The sequence below is a fragment of the Micropterus salmoides genome, unplaced genomic scaffold, assembly GCF_014851395.1.
Source record: "Micropterus salmoides isolate LMB-PRFRI ecotype aquatic unplaced genomic scaffold, ASM1485139v1 Ms_hic_scaffold_2954, whole genome shotgun sequence".
NCBI lineage: Eukaryota > Metazoa > Chordata > Actinopteri > Centrarchiformes > Centrarchidae > Micropterus > Micropterus salmoides.
Window position 1 is genome coordinate 7,631 of NW_024042211.1, and position 21,895 is coordinate 29,525.

The 21,895-nt window shown below is 44.1% G+C and overlaps 2 protein-coding genes and 1 pseudogene across 3 annotated transcripts; all 3 read left to right on the plus strand.

Moving 5' to 3' along the window:
* Nucleotides 1-1,024: 1,024 nt before the first annotated feature.
* Nucleotides 1,025-9,657, plus strand: LOC119882164 (deleted in malignant brain tumors 1 protein-like). The gene is made up of 14 exons (XM_038692174.1): nucleotides 1,025-1,106; nucleotides 1,499-1,927; nucleotides 2,204-2,638; nucleotides 2,915-3,349; nucleotides 3,626-4,060; nucleotides 4,337-4,771; nucleotides 5,048-5,482; nucleotides 5,759-6,193; nucleotides 6,470-6,904; nucleotides 7,181-7,615; nucleotides 7,892-8,326; nucleotides 8,602-9,036; nucleotides 9,312-9,384; nucleotides 9,480-9,657. The coding sequence occupies exons 1-14, from the start codon at nucleotides 1,025-1,027 to the stop codon at nucleotides 9,655-9,657; spliced, it is 5,112 nt and encodes a 1,703-aa protein (XP_038548102.1).
* A 259-nt stretch (nucleotides 9,658-9,916) lies between these two features.
* LOC119882163 lies at nucleotides 9,917-13,679 on the plus strand (annotated as a pseudogene).
* A 3,825-nt stretch (nucleotides 13,680-17,504) lies between these two features.
* Nucleotides 17,505-20,035, plus strand: LOC119882166 (guanine nucleotide-binding protein G(I)/G(S)/G(O) subunit gamma-10-like). Of its 2 annotated transcripts, none has more exons than XM_038692176.1 (3): nucleotides 17,505-17,719; nucleotides 18,212-18,375; nucleotides 19,825-20,035. In XM_038692176.1, exons 1-2 carry the CDS (start codon nucleotides 17,630-17,632, stop codon nucleotides 18,335-18,337), a joined length of 216 nt encoding a protein of 71 aa, XP_038548104.1. In that variant the 5' UTR covers nucleotides 17,505-17,629; the 3' UTR covers nucleotides 18,338-18,375; nucleotides 19,825-20,035. The 2 variants fall into 2 exon arrangements, with proteins under 2 accessions (XP_038548104.1, XP_038548103.1); XM_038692175.1 differs by having other exon boundaries at nucleotides 17,511-17,719; nucleotides 18,212-18,338.
* The last annotated feature ends 1,860 nt before the right edge of the window (nucleotides 20,036-21,895 follow it).

Below are 21,895 nucleotides of genomic sequence, written 5' to 3' on the forward strand. Positions count from 1 at the left end.
CATTACTATGATAAATTAATGTAACCTTCCCAACACTGCTCCAGATTAGGATCAGGGTGGGCAGACAATCAAAACTGTCCTGAAAAACACACAATCACAGGAGGTAAAGTAAAGTAATCCAAGACACATGAAGGAGGACTCTCATAAAATAAACCAGGACATAGCTAAAGTCAAACCCAAAACCATAACACAAAGTCCTTTCTACCTGAACTGCCTTTGTAATAATAATCAACCATGACACAGTATTAAGAGACCACGTAAAATCTTGCATTCAGTGGTGACGTCCTTGAAAATAAAATAATCAGTGGTAAACTTTGATGGTGATTGCACCTCTGGTATAACTCTACAGTGAGATTTGAACAGATGTTTTCTGTGTAATTGTACTCACAGGATAACTAAACATAAATGATCCTGAATTAGTTTTGTTCATTTACGCCAATTGCATGTAATTTCACTGTAGTTTCACCGTTTTACCTGGAAAAGCTACTTCAAATTACTTACATCATGCACAAGTTATGACAGGGACGCTTGTCTTCAGCTGTGATTCATGTCATGATGAAGCCACCTGCCTGGAGTCACGAGAAAGAGGAGACTCTCTCACCAGCCCGACGCTCTCTTGTGTCTGTAAAGATGGCTTTGTAGGCGATGGTCTCTCCTGTTACAATGCAAAATGCAGTGCAGTGACTCTTCTTGCTGTAGCCAAGGTTATCACTGGTCACCAGACAGTGGCTGTGTGGACACTGACGAGTGTTCCCTTCCAGACTCACCATGCATGCCACCCCAGGTTTGCCAAAACACCCCAGGCTCTTTCCAATGTTTGGAGTCTTCCTCCAGCTCAAGATCGAGCCCCTCCTCTCAATATGTCCAGTTCAACTGTGGAAACACAGTTTGTCCTTCAGGCATGGACTGCATCAGTTAAAATGGGGTTCTCCGTTGTGCTGACCCCTGTGAGCACTACACGTACTGAATGACGACTGGCGTTCAACGAATAACACATCAAATACAGTCATTCACTGTGACCGAAATGTTAACTGGCAAGGCTGGTATCGCCTGTTACTGTGGCAAACCAGTGCTCATATTCCAGAGAGGTGTATACCTGAAAACAGGTGTGGAACCCATGCTACTATGTGGATAACAGAGCCTCATCCCACACAGTCTGATGAAATAGTAAATCGTACTGTGTGTAATTCCTGGCACAACTGCTGCACTTTTGCGACACACACCATCCATGTCAAGCTCTGATATGGAAACTACTACGTCTATAAACTTGTAAAGCCTTCCACTTGCTCACTTGCATACTGTGCAGGTATTATTCCATTTTAAAATCTTTACACTGTAACAACAAATGCAATGTTCTCATCTAAAGCATTCATTTATATTTTAAGAAAGTAGTGAAGAAACTAATATCTTCTTGTTCTTAAAGTGAATGAATAATTTACGGACAAAAAAAATCTCACTGGCTTAGCACGAGTGTCTCACTGTTGTCTGTTGTTAACAGAGGTGAACACATCAGCAGTTTCACCAACCACACCGACTCCAAGACCTCAGAACACCACCTCTGCTCAGGTGATAGCTAACACCACAACACCCGCAGACAACAGCACAGGAGTTGAGGGGCAGGTCCGCCTGGCCGATGGAGGAAACAGCTCCTGCTCCGGTAGAGTGGAGATCTTCCTCCGAGGACAGTGGGGGACGGTGTGTGACGATGACTGGGGCCTGGTTGATGCTCAGGTGGTGTGCAGACAGCTGGGCTGCGGCAGGGCCGTGTCAGCACCACAAGGTGCACGTTTTGGACAGGGCAGAGGGCCCATCTGGCTGGATGATGTCACGTGCACAGGCAGCGAATCAAAGCTCACCCAGTGCAGGCACCGTGGGTTTGGATCTCACAATTGCGGTCACCATGAGGATGCTGGTGTCGTGTGTGAAGGTAGGTTTCCTTTTATATTTTGAAATGTTTTGACATAATACAGTTCAAATTACAAACTGAGGTTTACGGAGGTTCTCATCATTGGTATTTAGTATTTACCATCTATTTTCCTTTCTTCTTAAAAGAAAAAGATACGTTGATCCATAAATGGATTTTGTACCCAACAATAACATAATCAGTTCCATCAATAATAAAGAAAGGGGGCTTTTCCTCATGACTGCAGCTGGCAGTGCAGGCTATAGTTGTCTTGTGATTTCACAGAGACTTTTCTTTCAGTTCAACCAGGATCCAACAGCACAGTTTCACCAACCACACCGACTCCAAGACCTCAGAACACCACCTCTGCTCAGGTGATAGCTAACACCACAACACCCGCAGACAACAGCACAGGAGTTGAGGGGCAGGTCCGCCTGGCCGATGGAGGAAACAGCTCCTGCTCCGGTAGAGTGGAGATCTTCCTCCGAGGACAGTGGGGGACGGTGTGTGACGATGACTGGGGCCTGGTTGATGCTCAGGTGGTGTGCAGACAGCTGGGCTGCGGCAGGGCCGTGTCAGCACCACAAGGTGCACGTTTTGGACAGGGCAGAGGGCCCATCTGGCTGGATGATGTCACGTGCACAGGCAGCGAATCAAAGCTCACCCAGTGCAGGCACCGTGGGTTTGGATCTCACAATTGCGGTCACCATGAGGATGCTGGTGTCGTGTGTGAAGGTAGGTTTCCTTTTATATTTTGAAATGTTTTGACATAATACAGTTCAAATTACAAACTGAGGTTTACGGAGGTTCTCATCATTGGTATTTAGTATTTACCATCTATTTTCCTTTCTTCTTAAAAGAAAAAGATACGTTGATCCATAAATGGATTTTGTACCCAACAATAACATAATCAGTTCCATCAATAATAAAGAAAGGGGGCTTTTCCTCATGACTGCAGCTGGCAGTGCAGGCTATAGTTGTCTTGTGATTTCACAGAGACTTTTCTTTCAGTTCAACCAGGATCCAACAGCACAGTTTCACCAACCACACCGACTCCAAGACCTCAGAACACCACCACTGCTCAGGTGATAGCTAACACCACAACACCCGCAGACAACAGCACAGGAGTTGAGGGGCAGGTCCGCCTGGCCGATGGAGGAAACAGCTCCTGCTCCGGTAGAGTGGAGATCTTCCTCCGAGGACAGTGGGGGACGGTGTGTGACGATGACTGGGGCCTGGTTGATGCTCAGGTGGTGTGCAGACAGCTGGGCTGCGGCAGGGCCGTGTCAGCACCACAAGGTGCACGTTTTGGACAGGGCAGAGGGCCCATCTGGCTGGATGATGTCACGTGCACAGGCAGCGAATCAAAGCTCACCCAGTGCAGGCACCGTGGGTTTGGATCTCACAATTGCGGTCACCATGAGGATGCTGGTGTCGTGTGTGAAGGTAGGTTTCCTTTTATATTTTGAAATGTTTTGACATAATACAGTTCAAATTACAAACTGAGGTTTACGGAGGTTCTCATCATTGGTATTTAGTATTTACCATCTATTTTCCTTTCTTCTTAAAAGAAAAAGATACGTTGATCCATAAATGGATTTTGTACCCAACAATAACATAATCAGTTCCATCAATAATAAAGAAAGGGGGCTTTTCCTCATGACTGCAGCTGGCAGTGCAGGCTATAGTTGTCTTGTGATTTCACAGAGACTTTTCTTTCAGTTCAACCAGGATCCAACAGCACAGTTTCACCAACCACACCGACTCCAAGACCTCAGAACACCACCACTGCTCAGGTGATAGCTAACACCACAACACCCGCAGACAACAGCACAGGAGTTGAGGGGCAGGTCCGCCTGGCCGATGGAGGAAACAGCTCCTGCTCCGGTAGAGTGGAGATCTTCCTCCGAGGACAGTGGGGGACGGTGTGTGACGATGACTGGGGCCTGGTTGATGCTCAGGTGGTGTGCAGACAGCTGGGCTGCGGCAGGGCCGTGTCAGCACCACAAGGTGCACGTTTTGGACAGGGCAGAGGGCCCATCTGGCTGGATGATGTCACGTGCACAGGCAGCGAATCAAAGCTCACCCAGTGCAGGCACCGTGGGTTTGGATCTCACAATTGCGGTCACCATGAGGATGCTGGTGTCGTGTGTGAAGGTAGGTTTCCTTTTATATTTTGAAATGTTTTGACATAATACAGTTCAAATTACAAACTGAGGTTTACGGAGGTTCTCATCATTGGTATTTAGTATTTACCATCTATTTTCCTTTCTTCTTAAAAGAAAAAGATACGTTGATCCATAAATGGATTTTGTACCCAACAATAACATAATCAGTTCCATCAATAATAAAGAAAGGGGGCTTTTCCTCATGACTGCAGCTGGCAGTGCAGGCTATAGTTGTCTTGTGATTTCACAGAGACTTTTCTTTCAGTTCAACCAGGATCCAACAGCACAGTTTCACCAACCACACCGACTCCAAGACCTCAGAACACCACCACTGCTCAGGTGATAGCTAACACCACAACACCCGCAGACAACAGCACAGGAGTTGAGGGGCAGGTCCGCCTGGCCGATGGAGGAAACAGCTCCTGCTCCGGTAGAGTGGAGATCTTCCTCCGAGGACAGTGGGGGACGGTGTGTGACGATGACTGGGGCCTGGTTGATGCTCAGGTGGTGTGCAGACAGCTGGGCTGCGGCAGGGCCGTGTCAGCACCACAAGGTGCACGTTTTGGACAGGGCAGAGGGCCCATCTGGCTGGATGATGTCACGTGCACAGGCAGCGAATCAAAGCTCACCCAGTGCAGGCACCGTGGGTTTGGATCTCACAATTGCGGTCACCATGAGGATGCTGGTGTCGTGTGTGAAGGTAGGTTTCCTTTTATATTTTGAAATGTTTTGACATAATACAGTTCAAATTACAAACTGAGGTTTACGGAGGTTCTCATCATTGGTATTTAGTATTTACCATCTATTTTCCTTTCTTCTTAAAAGAAAAAGATACGTTGATCCATAAATGGATTTTGTACCCAACAATAACATAATCAGTTCCATCAATAATAAAGAAAGGGGGCTTTTCCTCATGACTGCAGCTGGCAGTGCAGGCTATAGTTGTCTTGTGATTTCACAGAGACTTTTCTTTCAGTTCAACCAGGATCCAACAGCACAGTTTCACCAACCACACCGACTCCAAGACCTCAGAACACCACCACTGCTCAGGTGATAGCTAACACCACAACACCCGCAGACAACAGCACAGGAGTTGAGGGGCAGGTCCGCCTGGCCGATGGAGGAAACAGCTCCTGCTCCGGTAGAGTGGAGATCTTCCTCCGAGGACAGTGGGGGACGGTGTGTGACGATGACTGGGGCCTGGTTGATGCTCAGGTGGTGTGCAGACAGCTGGGCTGCGGCAGGGCCGTGTCAGCACCACAAGGTGCACGTTTTGGACAGGGCAGAGGGCCCATCTGGCTGGATGATGTCACGTGCACAGGCAGCGAATCAAAGCTCACCCAGTGCAGGCACCGTGGGTTTGGATCTCACAATTGCGGTCACCATGAGGATGCTGGTGTCGTGTGTGAAGGTAGGTTTCCTTTTATATTTTGAAATGTTTTGACATAATACAGTTCAAATTACAAACTGAGGTTTACGGAGGTTCTCATCATTGGTATTTAGTATTTACCATCTATTTTCCTTTCTTCTTAAAAGAAAAAGATACGTTGATCCATAAATGGATTTTGTACCCAACAATAACATAATCAGTTCCATCAATAATAAAGAAAGGGGGCTTTTCCTCATGACTGCAGCTGGCAGTGCAGGCTATAGTTGTCTTGTGATTTCACAGAGACTTTTCTTTCAGTTCAACCAGGATCCAACAGCACAGTTTCACCAACCACACCGACTCCAAGACCTCAGAACACCACCACTGCTCAGGTGATAGCTAACACCACAACACCCGCAGACAACAGCACAGGAGTTGAGGGGCAGGTCCGCCTGGCCGATGGAGGAAACAGCTCCTGCTCCGGTAGAGTGGAGATCTTCCTCCGAGGACAGTGGGGGACGGTGTGTGACGATGACTGGGGCCTGGTTGATGCTCAGGTGGTGTGCAGACAGCTGGGCTGCGGCAGGGCCGTGTCAGCACCACAAGGTGCACGTTTTGGACAGGGCAGAGGGCCCATCTGGCTGGATGATGTCACGTGCACAGGCAGCGAATCAAAGCTCACCCAGTGCAGGCACCGTGGGTTTGGATCTCACAATTGCGGTCACCATGAGGATGCTGGTGTCGTGTGTGAAGGTAGGTTTCCTTTTATATTTTGAAATGTTTTGACATAATACAGTTCAAATTACAAACTGAGGTTTACGGAGGTTCTCATCATTGGTATTTAGTATTTACCATCTATTTTCCTTTCTTCTTAAAAGAAAAAGATACGTTGATCCATAAATGGATTTTGTACCCAACAATAACATAATCAGTTCCATCAATAATAAAGAAAGGGGGCTTTTCCTCATGACTGCAGCTGGCAGTGCAGGCTATAGTTGTCTTGTGATTTCACAGAGACTTTTCTTTCAGTTCAACCAGGATCCAACAGCACAGTTTCACCAACCACACCGACTCCAAGACCTCAGAACACCACCACTGCTCAGGTGATAGCTAACACCACAACACCCGCAGACAACAGCACAGGAGTTGAGGGGCAGGTCCGCCTGGCCGATGGAGGAAACAGCTCCTGCTCCGGTAGAGTGGAGATCTTCCTCCGAGGACAGTGGGGGACGGTGTGTGACGATGACTGGGGCCTGGTTGATGCTCAGGTGGTGTGCAGACAGCTGGGCTGCGGCAGGGCCGTGTCAGCACCACAAGGTGCACGTTTTGGACAGGGCAGAGGGCCCATCTGGCTGGATGATGTCACGTGCACAGGCAGCGAATCAAAGCTCACCCAGTGCAGGCACCGTGGGTTTGGATCTCACAATTGCGGTCACCATGAGGATGCTGGTGTCGTGTGTGAAGGTAGGTTTCCTTTTATATTTTGAAATGTTTTGACATAATACAGTTCAAATTACAAACTGAGGTTTACGGAGGTTCTCATCATTGGTATTTAGTATTTACCATCTATTTTCCTTTCTTCTTAAAAGAAAAAGATACGTTGATCCATAAATGGATTTTGTACCCAACAATAACATAATCAGTTCCATCAATAATAAAGAAAGGGGGCTTTTCCTCATGACTGCAGCTGGCAGTGCAGGCTATAGTTGTCTTGTGATTTCACAGAGACTTTTCTTTCAGTTCAACCAGGATCCAACAGCACAGTTTCACCAACCACACCGACTCCAAGACCTCAGAACACCACCACTGCTCAGGTGATAGCTAACACCACAACACCCGCAGACAACAGCACAGGAGTTGAGGGGCAGGTCCGCCTGGCCGATGGAGGAAACAGCTCCTGCTCCGGTAGAGTGGAGATCTTCCTCCGAGGACAGTGGGGGACGGTGTGTGACGATGACTGGGGCCTGGTTGATGCTCAGGTGGTGTGCAGACAGCTGGGCTGCGGCAGGGCCGTGTCAGCACCACAAGGTGCACGTTTTGGACAGGGCAGAGGGCCCATCTGGCTGGATGATGTCACGTGCACAGGCAGCGAATCAAAGCTCACCCAGTGCAGGCACCGTGGGTTTGGATCTCACAATTGCGGTCACCATGAGGATGCTGGTGTCGTGTGTGAAGGTAGGTTTCCTTTTATATTTTGAAATGTTTTGACATAATACAGTTCAAATTACAAACTGAGGTTTACGGAGGTTCTCATCATTGGTATTTAGTATTTACCATCTATTTTCCTTTCTTCTTAAAAGAAAAAGATACGTTGATCCATAAATGGATTTTGTACCCAACAATAACATAATCAGTTCCATCAATAATAAAGAAAGGGGGCTTTTCCTCATGACTGCAGCTGGCAGTGCAGGCTATAGTTGTCTTGTGATTTCACAGAGACTTTTCTTTCAGTTCAACCAGGATCCAACAGCACAGTTTCACCAACCACACCGACTCCAAGACCTCAGAACACCACCACTGCTCAGGTGATAGCTAACACCACAACACCCGCAGACAACAGCACAGGAGTTGAGGGGCAGGTCCGCCTGGCCGATGGAGGAAACAGCTCCTGCTCCGGTAGAGTGGAGATCTTCCTCCGAGGACAGTGGGGGACGGTGTGTGACGATGACTGGGGCCTGGTTGATGCTCAGGTGGTGTGCAGACAGCTGGGCTGCGGCAGGGCCGTGTCAGCACCACAAGGTGCACGTTTTGGACAGGGCAGAGGGCCCATCTGGCTGGATGATGTCACGTGCACAGGCAGCGAATCAAAGCTCACCCAGTGCAGGCACCGTGGGTTTGGATCTCACAATTGCGGTCACCATGAGGATGCTGGTGTCGTGTGTGAAGGTAGGTTTCCTTTTATATTTTGAAATGTTTTGACATAATACAGTTCAAATTACAAACTGAGGTTTACGGAGGTTCTCATCATTGGTATTTAGTATTTACCATCTATTTTCCTTTCTTCTTAAAAGAAAAGATACGTTGATCCATAAATGGATTTTGTACCCAACAATAACATAATCAGTTCCATCAATAATAAAGAAAGGGGGCTTTTCCTCATGACTGCAGCTGGCAGTGCAGGCTATAGTTGTCTTGTGATTTCACAGAGACTTTTCTTTCAGTTCAACCAGGATCCAACAGCACAGTTTCACCAACCACACCGACTCCAAGACCTCAGAACACCACCACTGCTCAGGTGATAGCTAACACCACAACACCCGCAGACAACAGCACAGGAGTTGAGGGGCAGGTCCGCCTGGCCGATGGAGGAAACAGCTCCTGCTCCGGTAGAGTGGAGATCTTCCTCCGAGGACAGTGGGGGACGGTGTGTGACGATGACTGGGGCCTGGTTGATGCTCAGGTGGTGTGCAGACAGCTGGGCTGCGGCAGGGCCGTGTCAGCACCACAAGGTGCACGTTTTGGACAGGGCAGAGGGCCCATCTGGCTGGATGATGTCACGTGCACAGGCAGCGAATCAAAGCTCACCCAGTGCAGGCACCGTGGGTTTGGATCTCACAATTGCGGTCACCATGAGGATGCTGGTGTCGTGTGTGAAGGTAGGTTTCCTTTTATATTTTGAAATGTTTTGACATAATACAGTTCAAATTACAAACTGAGGTTTACGGAGGTTCTCATCATTGGTATTTAGTATTTACCATCTATTTTCCTTTCTTCTTAAAAGAAAAGATACGTTGATCCATAAATGGATTTTGTACCCAACAATAACATAATCAGTTCCATCAATAATAAAGAAAGGGGGCTTTTCCTCATGACTGCAGCTGGCAGTGCAGGCTATAGTTGTCTTGTGATTTCACAGAGACTTTTCTTTCAGTTCAACCAGGATCCAACAGCACAGTTTCACCAACCACACCGACTCCAAACCTCAGAACACCACCACTGCTCAGGTGATAGCTAACACCACAACACCCGCAGACAACAGCACAGGAGTTGAGGGGCAGGTCCGCCTGGCCGATGGAGGAAACAGCTCCTGCTCCGGTAGAGTGGAGATCTTCCTCCGAGGACAGTGGGGGACGGTGTGTGACGATGACTGGGGCCTGGTTGATGCTCAGGTGGTGTGCAGACAGCTGGGCTGCGGCAGGGCCGTGTCAGCACCACAAGGTGCACGTTTTGGACAGGGCAGAGGGCCCATCTGGCTGGATGATGTCACGTGGAAATGAATCATCGATAACAGACTGCAGACATCGGGATTTGGATCCACAATGCGGTCACATGAGATGCTGCGTTGTGTGTGAATGTAGGTTTCCTTTTATATTTTGAAATGTTTTGACATAATACAGTTCATCATTGGTATAAAGTATTTACCATCTAATTTCCTTTCTTCTTTCTCTCACACTTCTCTGACATTATATCTTCCTCTATAGTCCAGCATCCTGCACTCCAGTCTGCAGAGCTTATTTGTGGCCATGATAAACTCTACGTGGGCTGGATATGGCAAGCTTGACATCTTCTGGTTTGAACCCATTCTCGGGCAACCTAGCATCCCGCAATTGCTCCTGGGTCAAGTGCATGATGATGCAGTGTGGTACGAAGTCCAGGCCACAGAAGGTGCCTGTGGAAATACACTAAGGGTAAAGACTTAACTTGTGTTTTTTTCTGCTGTGAACCTGATTATTTAATCTATAGAGACATTTTTATGTTGTCCTGTTGTTTTTTAAACTACCAGATAATGTGCATCTGCTCAGCATGGGCATTGCTACAAATTCTGGGGGCCTTTAAATAATGTATCTTGTGCCCCCTTCTTTAGCTGTGGGCACCTGAATCTTCAGCTGCTGTCACTGCCACTGCCACTTACAGCTAGGATGTATTATTATGCTATCTTCTGTGTAATGTATGTTTCTGTTCAGGGTTAAACCCATAAATCTAGCATAATGCTACTGCTGTCGATATCACATTTTAAAAATCACCCCTAAAAACCACCACCCTTGCCCAAGTAACCGCAAACTCCTCAGTCAGGCAGCTGAAGGGTCGCTGTAGCTTGTTATTCTGCTTATAAGACAAGGCTGCTCAGACTTTGTGGAAGTCACAGCCACCATGGCAAGAAGTGGCTGATCTTCCTCATTAAACAGCAACGGTCACAAAACACCTGGATCCCATGTTGATTGAGCCAGGCCTTTAACTTCCCAGCAACCCAGAGCTATCCTCCTCTGCCTGTCATACATCAAATACCTTGGTCTCCTGGAGTACAGCTGTGTCCTAGAGCGTGCTATGGACTGCTTAATTCTTAACTGGCCTCTCAGTGAATCTGAATACCTCCAAGGAAGACACAGAATTTCTTATTAACTTAATCCCTCCTTAAGACCATGGACCTTGACCAGTTTTAAAACTCAACCGGGCCCAGGTGATTAATCTCTCAGGACCCTTGAGGATCCATCTGCATTTAGACGCTGATGTTGTTATTGTCAAGCCATCAATGGAGCTGTGGAACACCAGACATGGTGACAGAGTCTCTATACTTCACATTTGCTGATTCGACAACCATGTTCATGGCAAACAGGATCACTGAAATGGTGCATTCAGAAATGATCCCCTTCTCCAGCTGGTGCCAAGCTTATGTTGCTTGGCATAACAAGAGCCTGGGGCACCTCTTGTAGACCTTAAGAGGGCCTGGGGCTGAGCTTGTTTTAGCTTCACTTCAAGGCTCCCTGGTTTGAACTGTGGCATTTGTTCTGGCATGAAAGCCCTTCAGTCCCCCAGGTCTTGGTCTCTGCATCCAGCCCAGTCCCTTTACTGAATTCAAACCCAGGCTCCTGTGGTAACTCAGCCTTGATATGTGGTACTGGCTCTACCTTGTGAGCTACTGGGGAGCCTCATTTACTGCTTCTGAATGCCAAACCCCTCAGCAGCAGTGTTGACAATGATGGTTGACATTGACTGGCACTTCTGATCTGCATCACTTCTGGCTGTGCTTCTAGGATCCCGTCCATATCCTCATTTGTAATCCCTTATTTGTTAGCTGCTGGCCCCTTGCCCTTTCAGTGTTCAGAACCGCCCTGGCGTGGAGCTTGCAGTACAAAGGTTCTGGCACTGTAGGGGGACTCCTGTGTGGCAACTCCTGTATCTCATAAAGATAACAACTGGTCTGGTCTGGTGGATCTTCAGGCCACATGGGTTTTTGCAGACGTCACACAACTGGACTATTTAGCACATAGTCTTGACTGGAGAATCTTTCCCCAAATTGTAAATCTCTTCTTCAGGGAGGTCAGGTCACCAAGAATGGAGAGGGATACAGTGACAATTACAGTTTCTCTAACCACTTGCTCATGCTGATGCTAACAGAAAATCCTCTCAAGTTGACATAATCATTCAACTGAGTGATCATTTAATCCTCTGTCTTTCAGACCAACCGCACTCATGCCATCTACTCCAACAGTTTATCTATCTACCCAATAAGAAATGGGTCCTTCGTCGTTCCTGTGAGTCTTCCTTTCTCTTGTGCTTATCCCCTGGACACAAACGCAAGCCTGAATGTGACTGTCAGACCATTCCTGCCGTAAGTAGCCTTTTACTGAATGTAACCAATTTTATGATAATAAAGTTCCTGATGACATCACATCACAAAAATTATGGCAAATCTGGTGAAAATTGGTCTAGTATATTTGTTGCATACATTGCTGTCTAACAGTGTCTTTTTTGATATAACCACTAGGAGTCACTAAAGTCAGTCATTTTCAAATCCTCCACACAGAAGCTTAGATAGAGTGAAATTCTTTCGATCTTGCTGATCAGCATTGTTGTAACACACAGATAAATACATCTGCAAATTAGAAAGCAAGGCCTTATAGATCCTAGTCTAGATGTCCGTGATGACTATCCAACTGTTTCATATAATTCACAGTGGCAAGTGATATATAAGTGTGCTATTTTAATCCTGTTTTAGTCTAATGATGAATCCAATAATCTAGTGCCAGTGGAGACAGCATAAGCGTGCCCTCTATAATTCAGTATAAATAATATGGTGTATGGTATGTATCCATCCTAGTTAACAGTTAGTCCCCTGATTATGGCATGAAGCACCACAACAGTACAGAAACCTTAGGCACCACAGCGAGGATGTACCTGAAGACACCAGAGGGATGGTTATGCTATCTAGCTGATATACAATGAAAAGAACATTTTAAGTAGTTGCCATTTGTTTGTATCTGAATGAAAGAAACAGCTTTAATCAAAGAGAAATGTCAAGACCTTTCTGGGATAAAAAAAATAAAGCAATAAAAAAAAGCCATAACAAAAAAGCATATTTTCTTGACAGGCTGGAAAGTGGCCTTTCAGGCTCGGGATCCAAAGCTAGAGCCTCCATGTCTCTGTTCCACAACTCCAGCTACACTGAGACTTATCCAGCAGGCCAGGTCATCCTGCCAGTGGGGTCACCGTTGTACGTGGGCGTTTCTGTGGAGGAGAGAGATCCACGCTTTGCAGTCGTTCTGGAAGACTGCCATGCCACTCACTCATCAAACCCTGACGACCCCATGAGATACTATCTCATCCAGAACAAGTAAGTGTCCCTCTAGAGCACCAGCAGATGGTTTGTGGAGGATAATATAAATGGGAAAAAGTTAAATGTATAGAGATGTGTAATAGCCCTGATGACCCTCTCCATCCTCTCTGCCAGGTGTCCCACTGACCGCCAACAGGTGTCAGTGACTGAGAGCGGCTCGTCCCTGCAAGCTCGTTTCTCTGCCCTGTCGTTCCTGCTCCAGAATGAATACCGAGACATTTTCCTTCATTGCAGCCTCAGCCTGTGTGACCAAAGGAGCTTCTCCTGTGTTCCAGTAAGTCACACATGTCACTTCAACAATAGCATTGTCAATCCATGTTCAATGCTGCTTAAACACTGGGATTTGATGGTATCTCTCTTTTTACACCCTCTCCCACCATGTAGCATTGCACAAGTAGGACGTACCGCTCTGTTTCCAGCTCTGATCCTTTGATGCCCCTCACCGTTGGACCAATCAGTTGTGAGTATAATGATAATTTGGTCTCAGGGCCGATGTCTCAAAACAATGAACTATATGGAATTAATAACCATGTTTTTTCTCTTTTTTATTTATCTTTAGGGGACAAGTCACCTTCGGGAGCTGGTAACACACAGTTATAATACAAACACATTGCATATTGTGATTTTGTTTGGTTACTAAAAACCAAAAAAAACCCATGGGGTTTAAAATAAAAATGATACCAAAAGCTACATTCTGCTGTGTTTATTTCTAGCACAGGTGTGATTTGACAGTGTGTGTGTATATATATATATATATATATATATATATATATATATATATATGTATGTGTGTGTGATATAAAATCACTTTGTTTAAAAACAAAACCTTGAACCTTGATGGTGGAACATGCACTAGTCAACAACAAAATGTAAAACCAAATTGCAACTATGAGGTCTCAAACCAACTAAGCAAAATCTTGGGTGTTGATGTTGGGCTGAAACTGACTGAACAGTTTGGTGTGTCACATGCAGTTTTCATGCATAATAACCACAGAAGAAACCTTTTTCAAATCCTGTCCTTTTGTGCAAAAACATGTAGGCTACACTATATTGCCAAAAGTTTTGGGCCACCTGCCTTTACATGCACATGAAGTTTAATGACATCCCGTTCTTAACCCGTTTAATGCGGAGTTGGCCCACCCTTTGCAGCTAAAACAGCGTCAACTCTTCTGGGAAGGCTGTCCACAAGGTTTAGGAGTGTAGTCACAGGAATTTTTGACCATTCTAGAAGCACATTTGTGAGGTCAGGCACAGATGTTGGACGAGAAGGCCTGGCCTGGCCTCCAATTCATCTCAAAGGTGTTCTATCAGGTTGAGGTCAGGACTCTGTGCAGGCCAGTCAAGTTCTCCACACCAAACCCGCTCATCATGTCTTTATGGACCTTGCTTTGTGCACTGGTGCGCAGTCATGTTGGGACAGGAAGGAGCTATCCCCAAACTGTTTCCACAACTTTGGGAGCATGAAATTGTCCAAACTGTCTTGCTATGCTGAAGCATTAACTGTTACGGTGGGTGTGGGTTGGTGAGGCAGGGTTGAGCAGGTTGGAGGACCCAAACACAGGACACAGAGCAGGTATAGTTCAGTGGTTTAATTAAACAAACAAAAGGCGAGCACACTTACATACTGAGTGAGTCCATAAAAAGCCATAATGAGAAACTAAACCAAAATCCAACACAAGTAATCCAAAACACCAAGAGCAGAGACTAGAAAGACAAAATACATGACAAGACAGGAGCCACAACTGATAGGGAGTAACACCAACAATGACCAGACAAGGGCTGAACAGAAAGACCACACATATATACCAGGGATAACGAGCAGGGCGGGAGCAACACAGGTGACAGACATGAGGCTAACGAGGGAGGCAGAGAGACAGCAGGAAAACAGAGAGGCAGGCAGGCAGAGACAACAGGGGGTAACAGAGAGAACACTTAGACAAGCAGTCATGGGTGAATAACCAAGAATGCACAGGTACGAGCTAAACAGAACCAGTAAATGAACAAGGGAATACACAAGACAAAACCGGGAACACAAGAGCAGGAGTAAACACAAAAGATATTAACTAATGTACAGGACTAGGAACTAACTGAACAAGACTACACAGAGAAACACAGAACCAAAAACAGACTTAAACAGGAAAGACATGAACACAAAAACCACACTCCTAACATTAACAGTTCCTTTCACTGGAACTAAGGGGCCAAGTCCAACCCCTGAAAAACAACCCCAACCATAATTCCCCTCCACCAGACTTTACACTTGGCACAATGCAGTCAGGGAATTACTGTTCTCCTGGCAACTGCCAAACCCAGACTCATCCATCGGATCGCCAGACAGAAGCGTGATTCGTTACTCCAGAGAACAGGTCTCCACTGCTCTAGTGTCCAGTGGCAGCGTGCTTTACACCACTGCAGCCAATGCTTTGCATTGCACTTTGTTATAATACAACTAACAGTTGACCATGGACTATATAGTGAGGAAATTTCATGAATGGACTTATTGCACAGGTAGTAACCTATCACAGTACCACGCTTCACTGAGCTCCTAAGAGCGACCCATTCTTTCAAAAATGTGTGTAGAAGCAGTCTGCATGCCTAGATGCTTGATTTTATACAAATGTGGCCATGGAAGTGGTTGGAACACCTGAATTCAATGATTCGGAGCGGTGTCCTAAAACATTTGGCAATATAGTGTATTTTATTAAACTGGATTACAGGCATGAAACCATGCCTGGCTAACTGCCACAGAATTATATTCAAACAGAAGTCCCTTTACTATCTGACATACTTATCACAATCAAAAAATTCTGTTTACTTTAAAATGTCGGAAGCATTTTTGACATTATTGACTCAGTCGGGCCTGCAACCTGATCAGGGTATCAGTTTCACCTGGGTTGTTTTGTTTCATGTGCACACAAACATGCTTATGTACAGTACTCACCAATAATAATAATAATCTTTATTTGTAGAGCACTTTTCAAAAACAAGTTACAAAGTGCTTTAACAAGTGTAAAGACAATAATACCCAAAAGACAATAATACAAAAAAAATACAAGATAAAAGCATGAAAACATTGAAAAGACTAAAATACATGTTTAAGATAAATATAAAATAAGTAAAATAGAATAAAATAAAAGGGATAAAATAAAGTCAAATAAAATCGGGAAAGGCTCTCCTATAAAAGTATGTTTTAAGAAGGGACTTAAAAGAGTTCACTGACTCAGCCGACCTGATTTCCTCGGGCAGGCTGTTCCAGAGCCTCGGGGCCCTGACAGCAGACGCTCTGTCCCCTTTATTTTTCAGTCGAGACTCTGGAACAGACAACAGACTCTGCCCGAGGATCTCAAGGTACGTGCTGGTGTGTATGGGACTAAAAGTTCAGAAATATAACAAGGCGAGAGGCCATGAAGAGCTTTAAAAGTGATCAATAAAATGTTAAAGTCAATTCTAAAACATACTGGGAGCCAGTGTAATGAAGCTAAAATAGGAGTAATGTGGTCATATTTCTTTGTTCTGGTTAAAAGCCTGGCAGCTGAGTTCTGGACAGTCTGGAGTCGATCAATAAATTTTTGGGTTAAACAGGTAAAAAGGCTGTTGCAATAATCCAGGCGTGATGACACGAAGGCGTGTAAAATGGTCTTGGTGTCCTTAAAAGTTAACATAGATCGAATTTTTGCTATATTTCTAAGTTGATAAAAACATGATTGAACAAGCTTTGTGGTGTGCTGCTCGAAATTTAAATTACAAACCAAACAAACCAAGCACCAAGGTTCTTAATGTGATTTACTAGGGAACCAGCAGATGGCAGTTTTGTCATCTTCTGGGATGCGATGACCAGGATTTCTGTTTTGTCTGAGTTCAGCAATATGTTTCTTCTAATATATATATATTTTTTAACTTTGGTTGTTGATTGTGTAATCTGAGATGTGGCGTTCTGTTCTTATTCGTTTGATTGGTGAGAGCTGTCATATCCTCTTTTTATTTTTATTATATCGACATTAAAATATTCAAGTTTCAAAATAATTGGATCTGTCTCACATTAGATCATGTCCTGGGCACCATCTGTTATCACATGCATGTGAGCAGCGATATCCTCGTAGTCCATTTGCCATTTTTAGATATATAACGTATCAGCCTTGGTATTGATATTGTTCATCCTGGACCTGGTATCCGATCCACACCAGACTGTGTGGTGTTGACCACCACAGCTTTCACTTGCTTTCTGGTCTGGTGGGTGTGAGTGCAATAAATTCAAGCAACAAAATGTACACTCATATTTAACATGTCTTATTTAAAATAGTAACAAAGTGGTAAGTTAAATAAAGTGGTGAGTAACCATAGTGTTAGTGGTTGTTCACCTCAGCTGAAGGTCACAGGATCCACTCCTGCTCTGCTCTCTAGGAAACTCATAATAATGGCCAGCGAATGCAGGGGGGCGTGGATTTCTAGCCACTTTTTGATTGACACGCCTAGCGCCCAATAGAAAGGCGTGCTGGCACAGAGGAGGCCGGGCATCGAGTGACCAATGTTTCCCAAACGGGTTTAGGGTTTAAGGCAGTTGGGGTTATTTTCCGCCCTGTGTTGCCCGTTTATATTATTTATCCGTCAACTTTTCTCTGCCGACAGCCGCCGTCATGTCCAACAACAATGCCAGCAACAACTTAATTGTCGCTCAAAGGGCCGTGAAGCAGCTCCGGTTAGAGGCCAGTGTCCGGAGGATAAAGGTACGAACATTGACACACAAACACGGAAGACAGAGACTAACGTTACTGTTGAATGGCGGAGACAAACTGTTGCAGAAATGACACCGACTGCACTCTCACATCATAGGCTCAACAAAGTGGTCTCCAAAGTCACACGCAGGCTGGTTTCTGGTGGACTTTTAAACCACGACTTCAAGTTTAAGTTACGTTTCAGGGAAGCGTATCCACTTTGACGCGTCATCGTATCGAGAGCAGTGACACGTTCATTAAAATCTCATAGTCTTCGTTTTCTAAAGGAAACAACGGGACAGTGTCTACTAAAAAGTTACACAGTGGAGGACACACCCGCCCGTGTAACGTTGTGGCGCTCTTGTAAATTTTACGCAAAACAGTGGCAGTAAGTGTGAGTATGCAGCTAAATGAGAGACTGGGTTTGACAGAGCATTACAGATACCGTACATGTGATTTGCTGCTATGTTTCGTCCCACACACGAATATTGTCTGGCTCTGCAGGTGTCCGTGGCTGCTGCTGAGCTGAGAAACTTCTGTCTGCAAAATGCCTCCAAGGACCCTCTCCTGGTCGGGGTCCCCTCTAGTGATAATCCCTTCAGACCCCCTAAGTCCTGCTCCCTGTTCTGAGGTAGGTCTGCTCGTCCCTCCACTGAGGCTGCAGGATGGTGAGTTAATATGTGCAGTTAATTACATTAGGGAAGAAATTAATTACACATTCACAGTTTACACTGAAACCAGTCTACTAAATTTAGGCAGGTGCTATAAAGTCCCACTAGAGAAGCAGTATAAAAGGTCTAATATTTCACATGTCTTGACTTTATTGAACCCTGCATACAGGTTTGGGGCTAGATTAATTAGCAAATTATTTTCTTGACTAACCATTTTGTCTATTAACAGCATTTGACCATCACAGGTTACCAATGTGACATCTCCAGATTGATCTTTTGTCCAACTAACTGCCCACAACCTAAATATATTATATATTTACATGTAGTAAATGATTTAAAATGAACAAATAGCCAAAACCTGACAATGGAGAAGCTGGTACAAGCACATGTTTGACATTTTTGCTTGAAAAACGACTCAAAAGATTAATAGACTATTAAAATAATTGCAGATTAAGTTTCCCTCAGTGGAATAAGAATGGGATAATTGACAAATTGTTTCAGCTCCAATTATGTTGCTAATTAGGCCGCTGGTTCTGTGCCTATTTTTTTATTGTGCTGTACTATGCTTTGACCTCTGCTATAATTTATTTATTAATATAGATGCTTGACCACCTTGTGAAGGCAAAAGCAAGTTTAGACCTGTTGTGGATAAATTCTAATCTAATATCTAATTATACTTTTGTTACAAATACAACAATTAATCAATAAGTCAATTGACAGAAATTAATTGGCAACTATTTTAATAACTAATTGTATACATCATTTGTAAAGCAAAAGTGCCAAACATTTGATTGTTCCAGCTTCTGTGAGTTTAGTGCTTTATCTTTTAGCAGTCATTAGTCTTATCACACATGACTACAGTTCAGTGGCTTGGTCAAGTGCCTCCATAATTTAGATGCAAATACGGCTCAGAACAAAGCACCATTCTGTGCATTTTGTCAGTGTTTTTAAAACACATGTTGGTGACTTGCATACAACTTTATCTTGACATGTCTGTTGTTATTCTACTTAAACATTTTAGAAATATTGTAAACCAGTCACCAAGTTGCTGGAAATCTTTCACAATTTTGTTCAGATTAACAAGATTACCATACTTGGCAAGCTGGTGTGGGTAAATCTAAATGACCATAACAATGAACAAAGTGCAGTGAAAAATGTACTGAGCCATGGTTTAATGGACTTCTGCATGTAATTTTAGAATATATATAAATATCATAAAATTAATATACAGTTAGGTAATATCAGTGCCACTTAAGTGTGGTGTTATAAATAGTTGTGACACACGAGATCCTTAGCAAGCTGCTAAATGGAATTCAGCCGTCATTCATTTTATTATTTCCATTTTCCTATTGTGATGTGTACAAATGTCTTCAGAGAAAAGAGACCTATAAACATTGTATTTTTAATGTGTGATTAGTTTAAGTGTTTCTGTTTTTCTGTTCACAGCAGAGAGAACGGTGGTTGAGAATTTCTGAATTTATCCGTCGAAGGCTTTCTTCACTTGTACTTGATGTCGCTGTGTCCTCAACCAGCAGCTCTTCCTGGGATGATGCAACGTGGGACTGATTGGTTCGGGGGAGGGAACTTTTCCACTTGTTTGCCAAAACTAATGGTATCATAACTCCCATCTGTTACATTAAAGCAGGGCCAAACTCTACATGTTCAAAAACAACAGTTATTGACACTAACTTGACTAATGATTAAGCCGTTCTCGGTTTACCTAGTACTTAACATGTCCGGTCTCAGTTTCCTGACCTAATGGTTTCTGTCTCCAGTCAGTGAAATTCGGCCCATGTGATTGGCTACTGTGTGTACAACTTACTCATGTGTTTTATGTAGCAGGTGGAGGGAAAAAAAATCAAACATTAATTTAATATTATATTGATACACACACACTATATTTCATATTGTGGCCAAAGATGCACTGAAAGCTTTTGAGCTAAACTGATTGGTGTCTTAAACATTCATGTATTTGTGGCAATGGTCAGGTGTTACTACTACTCTGAAGTACAACATGGTACAGACTTTAATCAGTGCAGGGCATGTGATTGTCGTATAACCTTTTATCCAATCTTTTTTCTGTATATAATTTACAGCCTGCTAAGGTTGCTTTATTAGCATGTATGTTCCTGTATTAAAAGAAAAAACACGCCAAGGCCTTAACACTATTTGGGTAATACAACCTGATAGCAAATTTAATGTATATCACTTTAGATACACAAATGGCCAAACACAGATGTTCATGTAAGTCAAAATTTCCAAATAGTTTGTATGATATGAATCATGCTGTAGTGACTTGTTGCATTAATCGTTTTCCACACTGGAATCATATTCCAATCAACCAAAACTTTCACCACTGTTGGCCTGTATTTTTTTCTTAACTTAGCTACTGTGGGCAACCTTTTTAGAAATTAAATTACTTTTTCGGACACTTATGAATGGTGCATGTGATTTTATTTTATTTTTTTTGAATATCAATCATGAAAATAGCACTTTGTAATTGTTTGAGACTCTCCCATAAGCCTTCAGGTTTTTTGCTACCAAAACGTGTGAACAGGTGAAAGGAGATGGTTCGTAGAGGTTGAAGCCTCTTTGTTTGATTTCAGTGTCAAGTCAGCGTAAGATTGTTCCGGTGTGTGAGTAAAAGCAGGAGGATATGCAAACCATGACATTTCCAAAAATATCATTGGACCAAAGTCAGCTGTGTCTGGTCATAGTAAAGTGAATGGGGTGGTTATTTAGCCCACCAGTGAACTGCTGGACTAAATTTATTTGGTCAAATAATGACTATGGTAGCATCTGACCATACTAGACAGCAGCTCCATTAACTCTGCAAATTCATGAGTCACAGTGTGTCAGAATCAGGATTGTTTCATATAAAGACAGGGTCGTGATTTATTGATATTTGTAAGGGAAAGACTAAACATGTTGAGAAGACATTCACACCATGCTCAAACTCACTTGAAAGGTACCACCCCATGCTGACGTGTTGTGAATTTTGGTACTGGAAACAGGTTCATGCTCCATAGAAGTTTAGAAAATGCTGAGGTAAAACTAAATTGGCTGATGTCTTGGGGATTATTCAATGTGTTCCTCCCATCATGGATATTTCTTTGAATTTGGCCCCAACGCCTTCAGAAAATAGTAAATACTTATAAACTGGTGCACATGTTAAAGTTTAGTTGGAATCCGTTTGACTGCATAAATTTGAAATCCTGAAGCTTCCATCTTCTGGCACCATGGTCGGTGGTAATTAGCAGAAGTGCCATCACCTGGAAATAAAAGGTGGCATCTGTCAGAGGAAGCTCAGGTAAGGCACTTGAAACTGATGCATTGTCACTATAGTAATGTTAATGTTCAAAGAACGTATTATTCCCATAAGGTATCTGTACATAGTGCGTTGATCCTGTTGTGGTACAACTTTACATTTGAGTAGAATGTCCCTTGTTGCTAACATGTGAATATGGCACCCAGATGGCTTCCAGGTTTGGCCAAGGAGAGTTACAAGATGCCCGGA

Excerpts from the sequence above, each read along its gene's own strand:
- LOC119882164 (XM_038692174.1), top strand. The coding sequence starts at position 1,025 with ATGTTAACTGGCAAGGCTGGTATCGCCTGTTACTGTGGCAAACCAGTG. Across the intron at positions 6,905-7,180 it reads TGCTGGTGTCGTGTGTGAAG|TTCAACCAGGATCCAACAGC; the intron begins GTAGGTTTCCTT and ends CTTTTCTTTCAG. Across the intron at positions 8,327-8,601 it reads TGCTGGTGTCGTGTGTGAAG|TTCAACCAGGATCCAACAGC; the intron begins GTAGGTTTCCTT and ends CTTTTCTTTCAG.
- LOC119882166 (XM_038692176.1), top strand. The coding sequence starts at position 17,630 with ATGTCCAACAACAATGCCAGCAACAACTTAATTGTCGCTCAAAGGGCC. Across the intron at positions 17,720-18,211 it reads CCAGTGTCCGGAGGATAAAG|GTGTCCGTGGCTGCTGCTGA; the intron begins GTACGAACATTG and ends CTGGCTCTGCAG.